Raw genomic sequence first — 18,636 nt, 5'->3', positions numbered from 1 at the left:
GCAAATCTTCCAGATGTCCCCCAGGCGATGTGGACTTGACCACGACATCATCAATGTAGATTTCTACCAGTTTGCCGATGAGATCATGAAAAATGTAATTCATGGCGCGTTGATATGTTGCACCGGCATTTTTCAATCCAAAGGTCATAACCAAGTACTCGAACAAGCCGACCGCGCCTGGTACTCTGAACGCGGTCTTACTTATATCCTCTGGGGCCATGAAGATCTGGTTGTAGCCGGCATTACCATCCATAAAGCTTAGCATTTTGTGACCGGCAGCTGCGTTGATCAATGTTTCCACGACGGGCATCGGATACTCGTCTTTTGGCGTTGCTCTGTTGAGGTCTCTGAAATCCACGCAGAATCGCCATCGGCCATCCTTCTTTTGTACAGGGACCATGCTGGAGATCCATTCTGCATACCGACATGGCCTGATGAACCCTGCATCCAACATCTTTTGCACCTCTTTCTTGACCTCCTCTGGGATTTCGGCCTTCATCTGTCGTGCTCGTTGTTGAAACGGCCAAAATCCTTTCTTAAGTGGGAACCGATGTTCGACGCTGCTTCTATCCAGACCGGGCATTTCAGTATAATCCCACATGAAATAGTACCGGTATTCTCTCAATAGTGCTATCATCGGCTCATGCAAGCTCGGGTCTAACATTTTGCTGATAAATGTTGGTCGCGGCTTATCCCCGGGACCGATATCAACTTCCTCCAACTCGTCAGCTGATGTAAACCCGTACCCCAACTTGCCGTCGCCTATAAAATCAACTGTGGACGCATGCAACTCGTCATCATCTGCTACGTCGACAGCAAATACGGAGAGATAACAAAAGAAAATTTTCGGCCGACCGCACGGGCTGGCCGTTTCTGTATTACCATTCGAAACTGAATACTCATTGACTAACCAACTGCCAGAGCAGGCTATTGTTTGTTCATAATGTAACAGTTTCAACTCCAAATAAGAATTATCTACTTTTTGGGGCCGGTCGCTGGGACCGGCCTCTCTAAACCTGCTGAACTCCATAGCATGCCAGGATGTATTTATTCTGTGAGGCCAGTAGATAAGACCAGCCTCAATCCGTTTTTTGTCGCTTTGATCCGATCACAGTCTTCTAGCGTAATCCCTGAGATCGGCTCTTGTCCTTCCGCGTCCCAAGCGTTCATGTCTGCGAGCGAAACCTCGCTGGAGTCATCTGCACGGACCACCTCCACTTCGTCGCCATCCCATTGAACCAAACACTGGTGCATTGTGGAAGGAACACAACAATTGGCGTGAATCCAATCCCTCCCAAGCAGCACTGTGTACGTACTCTTACTGTTGACGATGAAGAACGAGGTTGGGACGGTATTGCGGCCGACTGCCAACTCCACATTGAGGACGCCCTTTGCCTCCGATGGCGGCCAATTGAAATCATTGAGCATTACGTTGGTCTTGATAAGGTCAGCAGCAGAACGACCCAATCGGCGCAGCACTGAATACGGCATCAAATTAACTGCGGCGCCGGTGTCGACCAACATCCTGTTCACAGGTTTGCCGTCGATGAGACCCTTGAAATATAACCCCTTCTGGTGCTTGTAGCTTTTCTCCTTGGGCTTCTCAAAGATGATCGGCTGTGGGCCAAGATCCAGCTGTGCGACGGCCAGCTCCTCCAGATGAGGCGCTCGAAATTTCGACGGGAGCACAAATACCATATTCATATCAGCCGATGGTTTCTCATCGGCTTTCAAATGTTTGGGACGCCACTCCCTCCTTGGAGGGTGCCTTGCCACTCTTTGCAGGCGCCTGACTTGCCCCGCGAGATCCGGGCGTGCCTTCCTCAACACGTCGAGGTACCTTGCTTCCGCTTCTTCGAGATTGCGCAAGCGCTGCACTCTGCGCTTCTGCGAGCGACTGAGTCCATCAGGACACAATCGTGGACGATGATACTTATCCTCCCCTTCGAGCTCAAGATCATCCCTGGGTGGCCGCTCAACATGGTCGTCGTGACGTTCTTTGGGCCCCAAGCATCAGAACACCGACGTCTCGCCTGACTGGCGTCCCCGAGGCCTGCACTCCAGGCAATCATCGATAGTAGGCAATCGGCTCATGCCGGAATTCCAACAGTACCTGAAGAACGGGCAATGCCAGTGGTCGCGTATAGCCTGGCACCTCCCCAGCGTTCTCCCCGCGGGGTACTCGTACTCCTCCTCTTTCGATTCATACCGGCGACGCAGGTTGTACTGATACTCGTATTTTTCAAGAAGCGGATTGGATGCTGGGAGTTGATTGCGGATCTGACGCACTTGTTCTTCAGTAATATATTGCTACTCTGACTCCTCTTCATCCTGGGGCCGTTTGCCAGAATCGGCCTCTTTCCTCTGCTCGTCAAGGCGGCGTACGGATCCCACCATGTTAATCCGAAACGCAAAATTCTGGCCCTCAGATCTAAGATCTGACAGCCCCACCATGTTAGCCTGTGGGAACGGTTGACTGTCAACATTCATCGTGTGTTGGGCCAGAATTAATCGGCCTTGCTCAATAGCTGATTGGATCTGCCGACGCAGCTCCTTGCAGTCATTCGTGGCATGGGTGAACGAGTGGTGCCACTTGCAGTACGGCCTCCCCTGCAGCTCTTGCGCCGTTGGCAGCTTGTGATTCTCTGGGAGCTTCAACTACTTTTGCTTGAGCAGTAGATCGAATATCTGCTCTGCCTTGGCCACGTCAAATTCAAAGCCCTTCACAAGCCCCTTCTGTTTGACCCACTTGCACGGGACGGGGTTTGCCCCCCGGGTCCACTCTGCCACGACCACTTCTTGCTCCCTGCTAGAATCATCAGAATCATTTGCTTGGGCCATATTCACATGGCGCGTAAATTTTTCCTGGTATAGCTCAGGGTGATAGTGTTCATACATCGTTAGCTTCTGCACCATGTGCGCCAGAGAGGTGAAATCCAACTGAAAAACCAGATCCTTGATCGGCTTAGCGAGCCCCAGAACTGCCAAATCGGCTGCCTCCTTTTCTGTGATGCGCGATGAGTAGCATCGATTCTTAACTTCTCTGAAGCGCTACATGTACTCCGACACACTTTCCCCTCGTTTCTGCTTGACTTGGGCGAGGTCGGCAATCCCAGCTTCAGCAGCCTCTGAGTGATACTGGGTGTGGAATTGATCTTCCAGCTGCCTCCAAGTGCGGATCGAATCTTGGGCCAATGACGTGTACCATCCTAAGGCTGAGCCCGTGAGAGACTGGCAGAAGAACCGGACCCTCAGAGGATCCGATACTGAAATCATCCCGAGCTGCGTTAGGTATCGGCTCACATGCTCGATGGAGCTGGCCCCTTCTGACCCGCTGAACTTAGTGAACTCCGGGAGCCGATACTTGGGTGGCAACGGGATCAAGTCGTAGTCGCTTGGGTATGGCTTGGAATAGTCGATCGCCTTTCTCTTGGGCAGAATGCCGAACTGGTCCCTTAGTATTGCGCTGATCTGTTCCACACTAAGAACTCCTGGGGCTGAGGGTTCAGCACTCGGCCCGGTAGCGCACTTCGCTAGCCATGCTTGTTTCTCCGCATCTGTCCCTGAAGCTCCTGTACTCGCCGACTGTCCCGCGCGTGTTGGGTTGATGTTGTCAGGTATGTACACGCATGTGTAGCCGTGTGGGATCTCCTTAGGCGGCTCACTCAGGAACTAGCCCTCCCCGGGATCTCCGCCGATCTTGTAGACGACGTAGATCGGCGAACTCTACGGCCCTGGAGTTGTGAGCGAGTATGGCAATGGCGGCCTAGACTAAAGTGGGGCTTCTCCCCTGTGACTACCCAGAATTGGTCCCAATAGGGAGTACTGGTTCTTGATCACCTCCTGGACGACGCGATGTACCACACGCTCGAGCTCGTTCACCAGGCTTTCTGAGTGCCGATGAAGCGAGTGAGCCACCATGTAGTTCATCTCCTGGTGCAGAGCCCTGGTGCGCTCCTCTGATTGTACGGACAGGTCGACATTGTCGAGAGCGCCTTCGGGTGAGAACCCCTTCCACCTGATGCCGTGGCTGCGGGTCCTCTCGAAAGAGCCATTGAGATCGGCTTCGAACTGAGCTTTGACCTCATCATACTTCTGCTGGTGTTCGGGGGTCAGCTCTTCATACGTGACAGGGTTGGTGACCGGCGGAACCGGCCCTTGGTTCTAAGGTCCAGTCATCCTGGCGGTGGATGTTGTTGCTGATGAAGGTCCCACTGGGCGTGCCAGAATGTGTTGTCGGTCAAAACCCACCGGCGAGTAGCGACAGGCAACACGAAGGGCCGGGAGGCTGCTGGGGCGCTGGCTGGTACCGGTCCCTCGGTCAACGGCCTAGATCCTGGCACACGCCGACGCTTCCGGAGATACAGGGCGTGCCACCTGACCTATACCCGATCAGGAAGGTGCAAACGTGCTTTCGATGGTTTGCCTGCATGCACAAACACATGTAAACATTAGTCCGAGCCGTGGTCGGCTCCCCGGGAAGACTCTTGCATCTGCATATCTGGATGTTAATAGATAAGGCAAATAACTGCAAAAACTGCTTCAATTAGATCTAGTTAATCCAATCCACAACGGTAAAAGCTTCACTGCTAGATCGGAACATCCTACACGTAATTAGGCCTAACGAGCGTAATAGATAACCAAACTTTAACCAGAAAAGAGGCCTAAGAATAAGCGAAAGCCGATTGCCGGATCAATCCCTATTAAGATCAGAGCAAAGCATCTAATACGTCGCCGGATCATCCAACCCATTTGCAAGGCCTAACCTAGCAGATATTAAGCCGATTCTTAAGTTTAAGAACAAACCATAACAAATTAGATCTACTAGATAAAAAAGAAGCAGGGAGTCATCTCTACGCGACTAATTCCTATGCAACGAGAAATAGCGTAAGATTAATACATGATCACGCAGAGATAACATGATATTCGTAGATGATAAACAACAAGAGCATGATAGATCTACTAAAGGTCATGCTACGAACATCGGGATAACTAGCATTACTCGCCATAAAAACACTTCAGTACGAGTAATACCAAGGTAAAAGTAAGAACAATGCTGCCCTGATCATAAGAAGTGATCAGGGCAGCATGGCGCTTACTTGAATGAAACCCTAGGATTATGGGTGGTGGTGCGCCGAGAATTGTTGTTGCGAGACGTGATGGCGTTGTCTCTCCTTTACGAATATCATAGGGTACATATTTATAGTCCGGAGATTTGGAAAACAATCTAAACTAACGCGTCCAAATCGGACTCTATCCCTAACCCAAACTGAACTAAATCTAAAGATACATGGCCCACACGGCCCAAACACTCACGCAAAAGCCGATTCACAAGCTTTCTTTAGTTCCTGCTTTGAGCCCAACTTGCTCGCGGCCCATTAATTAACCCTGTTAATTTATGGCGATAACACCCGCAGGCAGCCGCTGCCGCGTCACAACCGCTCCTGCCACCACCGCGACCGCAGCCCAGACCCCTACCACACCCGCCGTAGGCCGGAGCAGCACGCCCTAGGCCTAGGACCGCCTAGGACCTCACGCCCTAGGCCGGACCGCCATGGTCATCGTCGACCGGAGCTACGCGCCGCGGCGCCCCCTTGGCACCAGCCACCCATCGCGCCACCAGCCGGCCATCGGGGAAGACCTCGTCACCACCCTGTCCATGGAGAATGGCATGGGCGGTGGCTACCACGGCCCCTGCACACTCCTCTCCATGGACCCGTCCGGCCACCTCGCCGCGCTGGACGACCGCACCGTCGCCAAATCCGGGCCCGCGGCCACCAAATCCAGCCTCGCCGGCGCCACCACCATGCCCCCGGTGGCGTCCCCCTCCGACCAGTAGTAGTAGCGCCCGCCTAACGTTGGGAGAGGAGAGGAAGTTGCCCCGCCGTCGCCGTCCTTGCGGGCCGCGCGGGCTTCCGGCGGCCGGCTCCGGCGGCGGCGCGGCGGTGGGGAGCGGGGAAGTGGGCGGCGGCGGCGGCTGGTGGGGGGCGTCTGCCCATGTCGCCCTACGCGGGGGGTGACGCGGGCGCAAGAATTCCTTATCAAAACTTGACAAACTACTCACCACCCACGATAGTAACATCCCGCGGTGCTGACGCTGGGGCTCTTTTCCTTTTTGGATCCGCGACCTGCGAAACGAACTTGGTTGCCGCTGCTCGCTGCAACTCGAACCTTGCCGGCCGGTGGCGCGCCGCAGTGGGGGAAAGGTTAATTGCGCACAGAAAAATTCACCGCCGGTTTCCCCCTCCCCGCCGTTCTCCCCCGGTTTCTCCCGGCGGCCGTCCCGGCAAACTACGGGTCCGCACCACCACCGCCGTGTCAGTTTCCTTCCCCGGTTTGGTTTCTTTCTTTATTCCCTCCATGCCGTGGGCATGGCACGCGCGGCGCCCAGAAACGGAAACCAGCGATCGCGCGCACGACTCCAGCGACCCGGCCGCCGCAAAACCCCGGCGGCCGCCGACGTATCGCGCACGAGGAACCCACAGGAACACCTTGGAAGCTAAGCCAGTCAGGTCAAGAGCTCCCTTGTCGCGCCCCGTATAAAGCCGGCGGCCGGAGCGGAGCCTTGCCGGTGACCGCCGCCGGCAGTAGCCAGTGATAGATACGGCCTGAGCGGAGCTCAGTTTTAATTTTACCTTCTCCTGTGACCGTTCACCGCCATGAAGCTCCGCCTCCGTGGCGTGCTGCTGGTCCTGGCACTCCTCCTGGCGGCCACCGCCGTGGTGCCGGTGCTCCTCCTGGGCGACGCCGACGTCGTCGACGGAGCCGCGGCGGGCGTCGCACCGGTGCCGCCGTTCAACTCGTTACGCATGAAGGCTGTCTCGTGGCAGCCAAGGATTTTTGTGTACAGGGGCTTCCTCTCCGACGCCGAGTGCGACTACCTCGTGGGGCTCGGGAAGAAGAAGGTTCAGCGGTCGATGGTGGCGGACGACTCCGGCAAGAGCGTCATGAGCGAGGTGCACACCAGCTCCGGCACCTTCCTCGACAAGCACCAGGTAGAGACCCACCCTCCCGCACCCACTTGCCATTGCCGAGCTTGCGCGTGCCACTTCTGGTTGCTGTGGCCGGGCACTGGAACCCACTGTTCCTTGGGGCCTCGTCGTTGTCACGACCCCTACCGTACAGTCAGGATGAAGGCCCGGACAGTCTGCCGCTTCTCTGCTTCGGCGGGCGATGCACACATCGCGCGAGTCCACGCGTTGGCCATCCTCATTCCCCGTGCCGCGTGTCGTGCGTCGCCGCCACCGACGAACCTCATTCGGCGCATCCTTATCCGCGCCGAGTCCGCTCGCTCGCCCTCTCCGTCTCCATTTCGACCGGCCCCAAACCCTAGCTCTCGTCCCCCTCCACCATTGACGCCGGCCTGAGCTCCTTGCTGCCGCTGATTCACCGCCCTTGGTGGGCCTCCCTCCGATTCCTCAGGTAGCATCTCCTCCCTCTCCTCGACCCGTTCCCCTCCTCATCCGGCCTTTTCATTCACCGTGCAGGGCCGCCGGCAAGCTCCTTCGCCTGCCACCGCCCTTCGCCGTTGCGCCGCCGCTGGTGAGCCTCGCTGCCGTCGCCTCCACCCCGTGCACGCACCGTTTGCCCTGCTCCGGCTTCGCTTCGCTGCGCCGCCTCGCGCCGCCGCCGCTCGCCGTCGCCGCGTGCGCGCGCGCACGCGCGACGACGTGGCCGCGCCCACAGCACGCCCTGGCCGCGCCCCACCGCGGGTCAAGGCCTCTGGTTGGCCTTGACTCGGGCTGGTGGGCCGCTGGCCCGTGGGCCCCACCTGTCAGCCTCAGGGCTGGCTGGCCGTGGGGTGGATCTAGCGTTTAGGGTTTCTTGATTTGTGCGGCAATGTTGAAAAATGCATAGAAAATTCTACAAACCTCGGAAAAAATACGAAACTTGTTTTGTTGGGTTCGTATCGCTGAGATACACTTAGGAAAAAATAATGTTTTGTATGTTAATTTGCTGTAAATTTATCTATAGTTTTATTTTGCAAAAATGAGCTTAATGCTTAGTTATTTGAGTATTGCTCTAAAAATTTCAAACTAAATTTTGTTAGATTCCTTGTGAGGTGTAGTCTTCAGTGGTGTAACTTGTTCACATGCTTCCTTGCTGTTTATCAAAGTTTTAGCTTGTTTTCTTATGCTTTGTCTGAAAATGGTTTAATATAGAACTTTTTGCTGGAAAATGAGAAAATAGTAAAACTAGTTTTGTTAGCTTTGTTTTCATGCCTAGTATCTAAGATAATTTTCTTGGATTAGTTTAGATAAGTTTGTATGTATTTTCCAATTTATCTTTTTTTGAACCCTGAAAACTAATATATTTATGATTAATTATAAGAAAATGCTTTTGCTGCAAATTCAATTTTCATGAGTTTATTATATTGTTCTCTGCATGCTCAATTTATTCCATGATTTATGCTTGTTGTTTAGTTCATTTCTTATTTCTTGCATTGCATTCATGCATTATAGTGACCGAACCATCGGAGGTCGAACCCGTGGAGCCCACCGAGTCTGTTGAGCCCGAGCCTGGAGTCCCGTTCGCGGTCGAGCCTGAAGCTAATCAAGGCAAGCAGCTAAGCATGATTCCTTTCTCCTATTTAATCTGAGTTAGATAGTTATCTCACCGGGTAATGTTGGGGGTTATATGTGTATTACGTATGTATTGCATTCTTGTACCTATCTGCGTGCATTATCCTTTCTTGATTTGTTATCCTTGTTCTTGGCACTAGTTAGTTAGTTAATTACTTAACTTGACCAGATGCTTAGCCCTGCTTAGAGTATTTATATCGCTCACTAGACAGGAATAGTTTGGAGGATCACCTTTACCGGTTACCCTTGATCGCACCGGTTCGGTTTGGTTGGTAAGGGTTTGGTAGCCTCGAGGTTCGAGCGGAATGGTAGGGCCTAGAGAATAGAGTCTCGTAGGCATAGTCCGTTTGGACCGATTAAGGACCGTCCGTGGATGACGTCGGTTTTGAGCACCTTTCCGTGCTACCACATATCCAACATAATGGTACGGATAAGCTAATTACCTTCTTTGACTTGATCATTAATGTGCAGTCCTAGATACGTGGCTAAGGGCTATGCAGAGAGGCTTAGAGGTGTCCCCCGGGTGGACCTATGTGTAGGAAAGTTTAGAGATGGCCCCGGTGGAAACTAAGTCTCTACTCGTAAGCTAGGTATGAAAATTTCAATGATCGAGCCATGTTGGGAATGGTTGCCGCGAGTACCCCCTTATCCAACTTTGGCCGGTTGGGTGAGTCGCATGGTCCTTGCGTCGTGTGGGTAAAGTAGCACACCCTTACAAGGTTATAATCAATTCGAATTGCCGCGCTCTCGGTTATGAGCACGCTCTTTATCCCATGAACTCCTCGTAGAAGTGCGGACATGTTGGAATGAATTTTAGCAACTCGGGAATAACTATGTTTTCTTAATATGTTCTATTAAAATTATGGGGGTTCGGGCAACAATAATTAATTTTTGCTAGGTGTTAGTTTAGAGAGCTCATGCTTATGCAATAAGTACTTAATCTTAAAGCTTTTACTTGAGCCTTTGCATGATCCTTGTTTATTTAATCGTGTAAGTCTTGCGAGTACTTTTGTACTCAGGGTGCTTCTAACCCTAGTTGCAGGTGAGCCAGAAGTGGTGTTCGGCCACTTCTACCCCACCGATCTGGGTGCGGGGGAGGAGTAGGTCGTTGAGGCTGGGATGGCGTCCTTGAGCAAGACATCATCATCGTAGTAGGTTTTATCATAATCGAACACCGTGAGAGCATGTAAATATAATAATCTTTAAGTTTCTGTATAATATGGCTTCCGTGAGCCCAAGGCTTGTAATGGAAATTAGTTTGAACCTTCCTATATTGAACTTGTAATATTAAGTTTCGAACTCTGGTAATGTAAAACTGCTCTTTGTGGGTCATTGACGATGTATTCGATTGTAAACGGTATGTGTACATGCTGATTCTGGGCATATGTTGGAACACATAACGGGACTACCGGATTTAATATTATTTTAGGCGAATGATGTGTCGGTTATTCATGTCTCTAGATGTGAGGTAACACGTGGCACGCTCTCTGGCAGGCACGTGTTAACTCTCATCTGGAAGATAATGACTGGCGGTTCGTTTAAAATAGTATTAAATTGGGCGGTTCTCACAACGGGTACCAGAGCCGAGGTTCCATAAAGTGAAACTAAAATTTGCTTAGTAGGGTGTGGGTAAAATAAAATTTTATCACTTGCACTAAGATTTACTTTTGTTAAAAATTTGAACCTAAGGTGAAATGTTACCTTTCTTCCTTCGTCTTAGAGCTAACTCTCCCTTATTGCTTCACTTGTTTAATTAAGATATGCTTAACTCCTCTTGTCTTCATTAGTAGCGGGAGCGTAGGAAAACCCTTTCACCTGCTGGAAACCTTTTAAGCCTTTTATCGGGGTTGAGAAGGTGAGAATCACCCATTGTCCTAAGTGCTAATAGGAGGGTTGTAGCGCTGCTGGGCAATGCGGTTGTTTCGGGTCGTAAGTGAGTGCTAGAACATTAAGGCATGCTCACGATGTGAGGAAACGTCATGTTGCATTCATACCTCGCATGCATGCATACTTTCTTTTGGTTTTCAAATCTGCATCTAACCAATCTAATGTGTCGTGGTCTAGATTTCGCTGAACTCGTTCTTGTTAAGTTTAGTAGGCCAAATCTACCCTTTCCCTTAGATATGTTATTCTAGTATTGGTTATGTGTTAGATTTTATCTACACATTGTCTTTCCACCCTGCCTTTGAGTATCATTCTCCATCTTTCATTCCTGACCGCTAACCGTTTTGTTTATTAACAAGATGGTGTTGCGTTCGGGAACCGAGAGGGATGGTGCCAATGGTTCGGCTGGCAATAATAACCGCAACAACGAGGTTCACCTTCCTAATCCTCCCGTTTATCCAAGCCTCGCGGACGTCTTGGCCCGGCAAACTGAACTTATGGCGCATCTAGTCAATCAGATGGGCAATGCCGGCAATCATGGCCCTAGGGCTGAGCCTCAAGTGAACAGGTTCGGAGAATTCTTCCGTACCAATCCTCCCATCTTTCGTGGCTCCAAGAATCCTCTTGATGCGGATTTCTGGCTCAATATCATTGAAGAGAAGTTTGGACTTATTGAGTGTGAGCCATATGAGAAGGTTATTTTTGCTGCTCATCAACTCCATGACGCCCCTGGGACTTGGTGGCGGAATTTCAAGGCATCTCACCCTGCTAACCACCGCTTCACATGGGAAGAGTTCCGCACAGCTTTTCGCTCCTTCCATATTTCTAATGGTATCATGGACATTAAGAAGAAAGAATTTCTGAATCTTACTCAAGGAAATCGGGATGTGATGACCTATGTCAATGCCTTCAACACCCTCTCCCAATATTCACCTGAAGAAGTGGCCACTGATGCCAAGAAGCAAGAACGCATGTATGATGGCCTTTCTGAAGAATTGCAAGACAAGCTCTCCACTACCAAGTTTGAAGACTTCAATGACTTGGTGAATATCGCTATCAGAGCTGAGCACAAGATGAAGAATCTTGAGGCAAAGAACAAGCGTCCTGCTCCTACCTCGGCAGGCGGTAGCTCCTCACGTCCACGTCTGGGGCCTTATCCTCTTCCACCTCGGGCACCGGGTGCTCAACCTCCCCGTCCTATGTGGATTGTGCGTCACCCTCAACCTCCTCAAGGACAAGCTCCTAGGCCGGTCAATGCCTATTGGAGCAACACAGGTGTTCCGCAAAGGGGCCGTGCTACAATTGTGGTGGCGTAGGCCACTTCTCCATGAATTTTAGCAACTCGGGAATAACTATGTTTTCTTAATATGATCTATTAAAATTATGGGGGTTCGGGCAACAATAATTAATTTTTGCTAGGTGTTAGTTTAGAGAGCTAATGCTTATGCAATAAGTACTTAACCTTAAAGTTTTTACTTGAGCCTTTGCATGATCCTTGTTTATTTAATCGCGTAAGTCTTGTGAGTACCTTTGTACTCAGGGTGCTTCTAACCCTAGTTGCAGGTGAGCCAGAAGTGGTGTTCGGCCACTTCTACCCCGCCGATCCGGGTGCGGGGGAGGAGTAGGTCGTTGAGGCTGGGATGGTGTCCTTGAGTAAGACATCATCATCGTAGTAGGTTTTACGTAATCGAACACCGTGAGAGCATGTAAATATAATAATCTTTAAGTTTCTGTATAATATGACTTCCGTGAGCCCAAGGCTTATAATGGAGATTAGTTTGAACCTTCCTATATTGAACTTGTAATATTAAGTTTCGAACTCTGGTAATGTAAAATTGCTCTTTGTGGGTCATTGGCGATGTATTCGATTGTAAACGGTATGTGTATATGCTGATTCTGGACGTATGTTGGAATACATACCGGGACTACCGGATTTAATATTATTTTAGGCGAATGACGTGTCGGTTATTCGTGTCTCTAGATGTGAGGTAACACGTGGCACGCTCTCTGGTAGGCACGTGTTAACTCTTATCTGGAAGATGATGACTGGCGGTTCGTTTAAAATAGTATTAAATTGTTCGGTTCTCACAGTTGTCCTCGCGACGATCTCTGGAGCACGGACGCCGTCTCGATCCCGACGACGTCTGACGCCTCCGGCCTGCCGACCGTGGCGCCAAGAGCTCTGCAAGGTCAATGCTGCTACCCACCGGCCGGCGCGTTGCTCTGAATCTGACTGACTGTGGTGGCCGGCACGCCCCCGGCAACCCGTAACCATCCAGGCCGGCGTCAGTCGCCGGTGGACCACTGGCTCCGATCCCGTCTGCGCAGCAGTTACACGGGTTGCAGGGACGGGTTGCCATCCATGGTCCATGGCTGCTGCAGCTGATGCTCCCTGCCACAGCAATGCTTTGCCGCAGCCGGGACCAGTTTTTTAGCAAAAATGGCTAAGAACTTATTGCTGAATTATGCAATGGAAGTTTTTTTAAAAAAAAAAATAAATACAATGGATCAATGGATGACATCCTGTTCTATAAGTGATGTCAATGTTTTTTTTCTGTTTTTGTGTTTTGCGAAGGATCCGGTAGTAACCAGGATTGAAGAGAGGATTGCAGCATGGACGTTTCTTCCAGAAGGTGAAACAGCATGTTCAGATTTGCTTACTTCTATTCAGAATGTAAATTCAAGTTCAGGTTTAACAAACGGGTGATTTCATCAGAGAAAGCTGAGAACATTCAGATCCTCCGGTACGAGCAGGGCCAGAAGCACGAGCCGCACTTCGATTACTTCCACGACAAGGTGAACCAGGCCCGGGGAGGCCACCGCTACGCCACCGTGCTCATGTACCTGTCCACCACTCCACCGTCGACAAGGGAGGTGAGACCGTCTTCCCCAACGCCAAGGTAATGGACAGGTTCCATGTTCTTGGTGTGTCCACTCCCATCCCAGGTGCTTCATGAATCGTTGTGGCATACTGACGTTGCCGGTTCGAACTGATGCAGGGGTGGGAGTCTCAGCTCAAGGATGACACCTTCTCTGGCTGTGCACGGAAAGGACTGGCAGGTGTGTAATCCTTCATCTCACAACTCAAAATATGGCACCTTTAAATGGTTCCAGAATGTTGTGCCATGTCTGCCTGCAAGAACAGAAGCATGAGGCTCTGAAGTTATGAAAGCCTGAAGTTTGAGGCTTTGGGCTTAACAAGGTTGATTGTTTGTTGCAGTGAAACCGGTGAAAGGTGACGCGGTGCTCTTCTTCAGCCTCCACGTCAATGGGGTGCCGGACCCGCTCAGCCTCCATGGGAGCTGCCCGGTCATCGAAGGCGAGAAATGGTCTGCACCAAAGTGGATCCATGTCAGGTCCTACGAGAATTCCCCGGTCCCGGGCGAGGAGACTGAAGGTTGCACTGACAAGAGTGAGCATTGCGCGCAATGGGCTGCGGCGGGTGAATGCGGGAAGAACCTGGTGTACATGGTAGGCACCGAGGGGTTGCCTGGCCAGTGCCGGAAGAGCTGCAAAGTTTGTGATTCATAGGCTGTTTTACACTTCTTTCAAAATGCAGTATTGCAATCACTTTCTTAAACTATACTTGATGTGTACATAACTAGAGAAAGTTTTCTTCAGATAAAATGAGGCGGTATTTTAGTTTTCAGACAGTGAACAGTGGTGGTGATAGAAACCTCCTTTTTCTTTTTTAAACCGTCAAGTTCACTGGGAGGGAAGATGAAGCCTTTGGCCTTGTTTGGTTTCCTAGCATGCTAGGAAATCAACACTTTGACCACTAATTACGGTGTCAAACAAAGTCAGTTTACAAAACCAATTTTAGAACCCCCTAGTGATCCTGAAGAATCTAATGAGACCTTTGACCGCGTGATTAGAGGATGATTACTGTAGCATCACTCCAGCCAATCATCGATTAATTACCGTCATTAGATTCGTCACGAAAAGTTACGCCCATCCCTGAAGATGTTTTGCAAATAGACTTCATTTAGTACTCCATGCATGTGAGATTCTTTTCTCGGCTTGCGTGCGCTAGAAATCTTGGTAAGAACCAAACAAGGCATTTCAATGGTTACTGCAAGGGAAGATGAAGTAACTTCTGGCATTTACTGATTCAGAAGAAATGGAATCTTCCCTACCACTGGCAGTGGCAGCAATGCAACTCCATGTTCCACTTTAATTTTGTTGCCTTTCATAACAGTGGATTTCAGGACAGCCAGCCAGTGTGTCAGGCTGCCTAAAAAATAACCAACTCCTTTGGCACTTTCCACAACATAGAAGTTGTGTGGACCTTCCCACCTGCCTCAGCTTTCCTTTTGTTCAAAAAAGCTTTGTTTGCTAAAAAAAGATAATTGTGGACAAATCACATCTCAAGCTTTTTTATTCATGAAATTCAAATTGAATGGATCTTCAGCACAATGTTTCCTCGGGACTGAAAGTGAAAATGTAATGCATAGTCAAGAATTCAAGATCCAATGAAAAGGATTGTGACATATCACCTGAAAGTAGTGGCATGGAGATGTGTATTCCTTCATGGTGCTGCTCACTACTCACTTTGATGCTGCTTTTGCGCCTCACTTTGCCAGTGCAATCTCTCACCTGTCACGCCTCCTCCTAGATTTGCTCAAAGATCACATCTCTCCTTTATTTCATTATTCTAATCACTTCCATTTAATCTAGGTTATCTTCTAACCTTAGTTGTATTTCAAGGATAACCAAGGTGTAATCATGGACCAGAAAGCACTGCCAGCTTGACATCTGAAACTCCTGTTCATTCTCTTTTACCATTCAAAGATCTCAGAGAAAAAATAAAAAAGGAAAGGGAGAAAATACATAACTCAAAAGGCAAAGGACAACAGAAGGCCATGGCTGCTGGCTTGCTTTGATTCTACCCTGGCCCCCAACATTAGAGACCCTTCAAAAGCACATCAGAACCTGCTGCCGAAACAAAAACTCTGAAGAAAACACACAGCCTCTCCACAATATATTGTGAGAGGTGGTCTCTCATTGAGGAATGGACTTGCGCTTGTATGGTTGCACCACCTCATGAGAAGCTCGTAGAAGGGTAGTGGCAGTACAGGATTGTAACTGAAAGTAGAATTGGATTATGAGCAGGCCAGCTGGGTCTGCGAGGTGGACATCGGTGGTTGCGGTGGCCATCATCCTGCTTGGGGGCCTTGTTTTGGTGTCTATTGTGATGGAGAGTAGTAGTGGGAAATCATCGCTCCCGGTGAGCTTCGCTGCAGTAGGTGGTAGGAGGATGGTGATCGGAACCAATGGAGGGTTGTCTGATCAGAGGACACTGAAGGACTTGAGGGATGGTGAAGATCCTTTGAGCAGCAGCAAGAGGAGGGTGCCCAATGGACCGGATCCAATCCACAACAGGTACCATCTCTTTCTTGCATGCAAACATGGCATGTGCAGCTTTCTCTTACTCTCTTCTTTTTTTAGTTTTTTTAGGGAAAGCTCTTGACTTTCTTCAAGAAAAAAAATTCAGGCTGAATACTAGTAGCTTGGCATGTTTCAACTTAGAAATCAAGTTCCTATCTTCATGCCCTTCTATACATCTCAGTATCTCACCAAAGTGTAAAAGCAGTAAGGACATGATATTCAAGTATGGTCATGTTCTTACATGGACCTCTTGAGATTCTCATTTGAAACCAAATGCCGAAAAGGCAGAATATGAGAAGAGCATGGTATATAGTTTCTTGATCATGTCCTACCAAGGACCCCTAATTCCTAATAAATTGTCTTTCTCATGTTTTTGGCGTAGACTAAATCAAATGTGACAAATTATAGTAAAAAATGCCCTGCTTAAATGCTGATTTCAGTGCCCTCAAAAAAAATGCTGATTTCAGTGCTTTTTTCACTGTTTTCACTATAGGCTCGGCAAGCATTGATTTACTAAACAAGGCATCCATGTTATAAGTTTTTATTGAGTAAATCTCGTTCTATCCAACTGTAAAATGTACTTTTCATTTCAGAATTCAGATGTCACGAGTTCATGATAAAATATACCAAAATGGCAACAATGGAAATATGATAGCGCTTTTGTCCACATTGCCCCAACATGTTCCCTGCTCCCATGATGACATTATTAAGTTAACACTTTACAAAGGCAAATCTAGCCCAACTCCCCTAATGAGTACCCTGCATGCACTGATCATACTCAATGATTAGTCAAGAATCATTTGAGGCAGTCAAACAAAGTACATACTACTATTCTATTGTTAATTAGCTAGTATTAGTTAATGTTGCATACCTTGAACACAACAATTCTTGGTGTTCCAATACATTCCCTTTCTCTTGCAAATGGCTCACACTTCTGCATTCTTTCAGGGGAGCTGGAGAGTCAGGAAGATCACCAGGCCGAGCATAGGTTGCAGCGCACACACTCCGATGAATGGAAGTTTCCCTAGTACGTACTTGCTCTGGATATGATCATTGTGTTGCAAGAAGAAAGGGTCAGAGCTGCATCTGTGGTGGGCCTGGCCAGGATGCTAGTGTAACTAGGGCAGGGTGGCGTGTCATGTTCTAAGCACTGCTATTTATGATGTTTTTTGGCATACAAACTTTCGATTTTGGAAAAAAAAATCATTTTAGTGATGGTGGTTTTGAAAGACTCAAAAGACAGCACTATCAAGCTTCCCTCTGACAAAATACAGGTATCAAATTGAATTAAAGGTTGGGTAGTGAGGTATGGGCACAGAGCTCCTTTATTTCATTACTTGTTTAGCTTTGCACATGTTTGTAGAAGTATTTGTTCTCTCTCTTTTTATCTCTATGTTTGTTTCCTTGTTGTATTGATTGGAAGAGAACAATGCAAGTTTGCTATAGTGGAACAGGTAAAGAGATGAGATAACCAATCTTTTCCAAAGCTTTGTTTGTTATCTATCTCGTGATGGGATGTGATCCAAATCCGATCCATTCTGGTATCTGCGGTGTACAAATGCAAAGTAGACCCACTTGGCACTTGCTAAAGATGCTTTCGATTTGCATATCTGTTAGCATGCACTGCTCAGCTTGCAAATAACCTCATCGTTTTCACTGCGACAGAACGTATCCAGGAAAACGTGACAGATTAGAGTTCGGCATCATTGTTATTTGAGTTCCTTAATATCATGTCATTCTTTTTTTGTAAAACATCAAGATATTTTTTTCATAATTGATTTGAAAAGGTGTTATATATCCATGCATGCTATACAACTAACCCCGTCCTAAAAATCGGCAATAAAAGAATTGACAAGCAAGAGGCAGGCATAGGAAGAATATAAAAGGTAGATGGAATGTTAAAGGGCGAGCTAAAGAAAAACAAAGAGGCTCCAAAACTGCCAAAGCATCATGGATCCTTTTCTAGCAACAGCTCAAAGAGTCCCAAAACACCCTAAAGTTGTGAGAGGAAGACTACAGAGTATCAGACCCTGTGTGTCTCCATGGTTAAAGGATTGATGAACCTTCTTCATCTTGGGATTGATATATTCTTGCCTTGACCAGTCTTCTTGTGTCCTTGACTGCAATTGGTTTAAGTTCTGGTCTGACTTCCTCCTACGCCTGCGGTTGGGGAGGCGGGGCGGCGCGGGGGTGGTGGCGCACGAGGAAGAAGGAAGTCGGAAGTAGAAGGTGAACTGTGCAAGGAAGATCCACCGTCCGATCTTGATCCAATGGTAAAAAAAATTGGAGCGGAGACAGCTCAAAGAAAAGAATTGAAGCCCCAATTTTTCATTCATGGGCTTCTGTTTCCATGTTTTCACCAAATATTATCCTTGTGTCATAGATGCACAAATTAGAAAGGATGGTAAAACACGGCGCAAATATTTGAAGAAAAAACGGAAATGCTAGGAATCAGCGTCTGATCCATCGGACGCCGACCCACGAGCACGCCGCTGCCCACGCCTTCTTCAAGCCGCTGCTGCTGCCTCCCATGCACCAGCCTCCAGTGCCGCCCTTCGCCATGGGGCACCCACGCCGCCCACCCGCGCCACACGCAGGCTACCGTCTGTGCAAGCCCCCGCCGCGAGCAGAGCTTCGGCTGCCCCTCGCAGCCGGCGAGACCATGGCCGCCCCGCCGCAAAATCCACCGCCTTCGGTGAGCCGCTCTTAAATTCCTCGCAACTACAGCTTCCTCTCTCCCTTCTCGACCGATTTGAGCCCCCACCCATACGGTTCGCCGCCT

General features: G+C 49.2%; 1 protein-coding gene and 1 pseudogene across 1 annotated transcript; both read left to right on the top strand.

The window, feature by feature from the left end:
- The first annotated feature begins 6,352 nt into the window (after positions 1-6,352).
- LOC120659626 lies at positions 6,353-14,162 on the top strand (annotated as a pseudogene).
- Positions 14,163-15,361: 1,199 nt separating this feature from the next.
- LOC120659625 lies at positions 15,362-17,353 on the top strand. The gene is made up of 2 exons (XM_039937826.1): positions 15,362-15,848; positions 16,803-17,353. The coding sequence occupies exons 1-2, from the start codon at positions 15,571-15,573 to the stop codon at positions 16,840-16,842; spliced, it is 318 nt and encodes a 105-aa protein (XP_039793760.1). The 5' UTR covers positions 15,362-15,570; the 3' UTR covers positions 16,843-17,353.
- The last annotated feature ends 1,283 nt before the right edge of the window (positions 17,354-18,636 follow it).

This window comes from Panicum virgatum, chromosome 2N (genome assembly GCF_016808335.1).
Source record: "Panicum virgatum strain AP13 chromosome 2N, P.virgatum_v5, whole genome shotgun sequence".
Lineage (NCBI taxonomy): Eukaryota > Viridiplantae > Streptophyta > Magnoliopsida > Poales > Poaceae > Panicum > Panicum virgatum.
The sequence above is the reverse complement of the archived record's forward strand: the minus strand, read 5'-3'. Positions and strand labels throughout refer to the sequence as shown.

Excerpts from the sequence above, each read along its gene's own strand:
- LOC120659625 (XM_039937826.1), top strand. The coding sequence starts at position 15,571 with ATGAGCAGGCCAGCTGGGTCTGCGAGGTGGACATCGGTGGTTGCGGTG. Across the intron at positions 15,849-16,802 it reads CCGGATCCAATCCACAACAG|GGGAGCTGGAGAGTCAGGAA; the intron begins GTACCATCTCTT and ends GCATTCTTTCAG.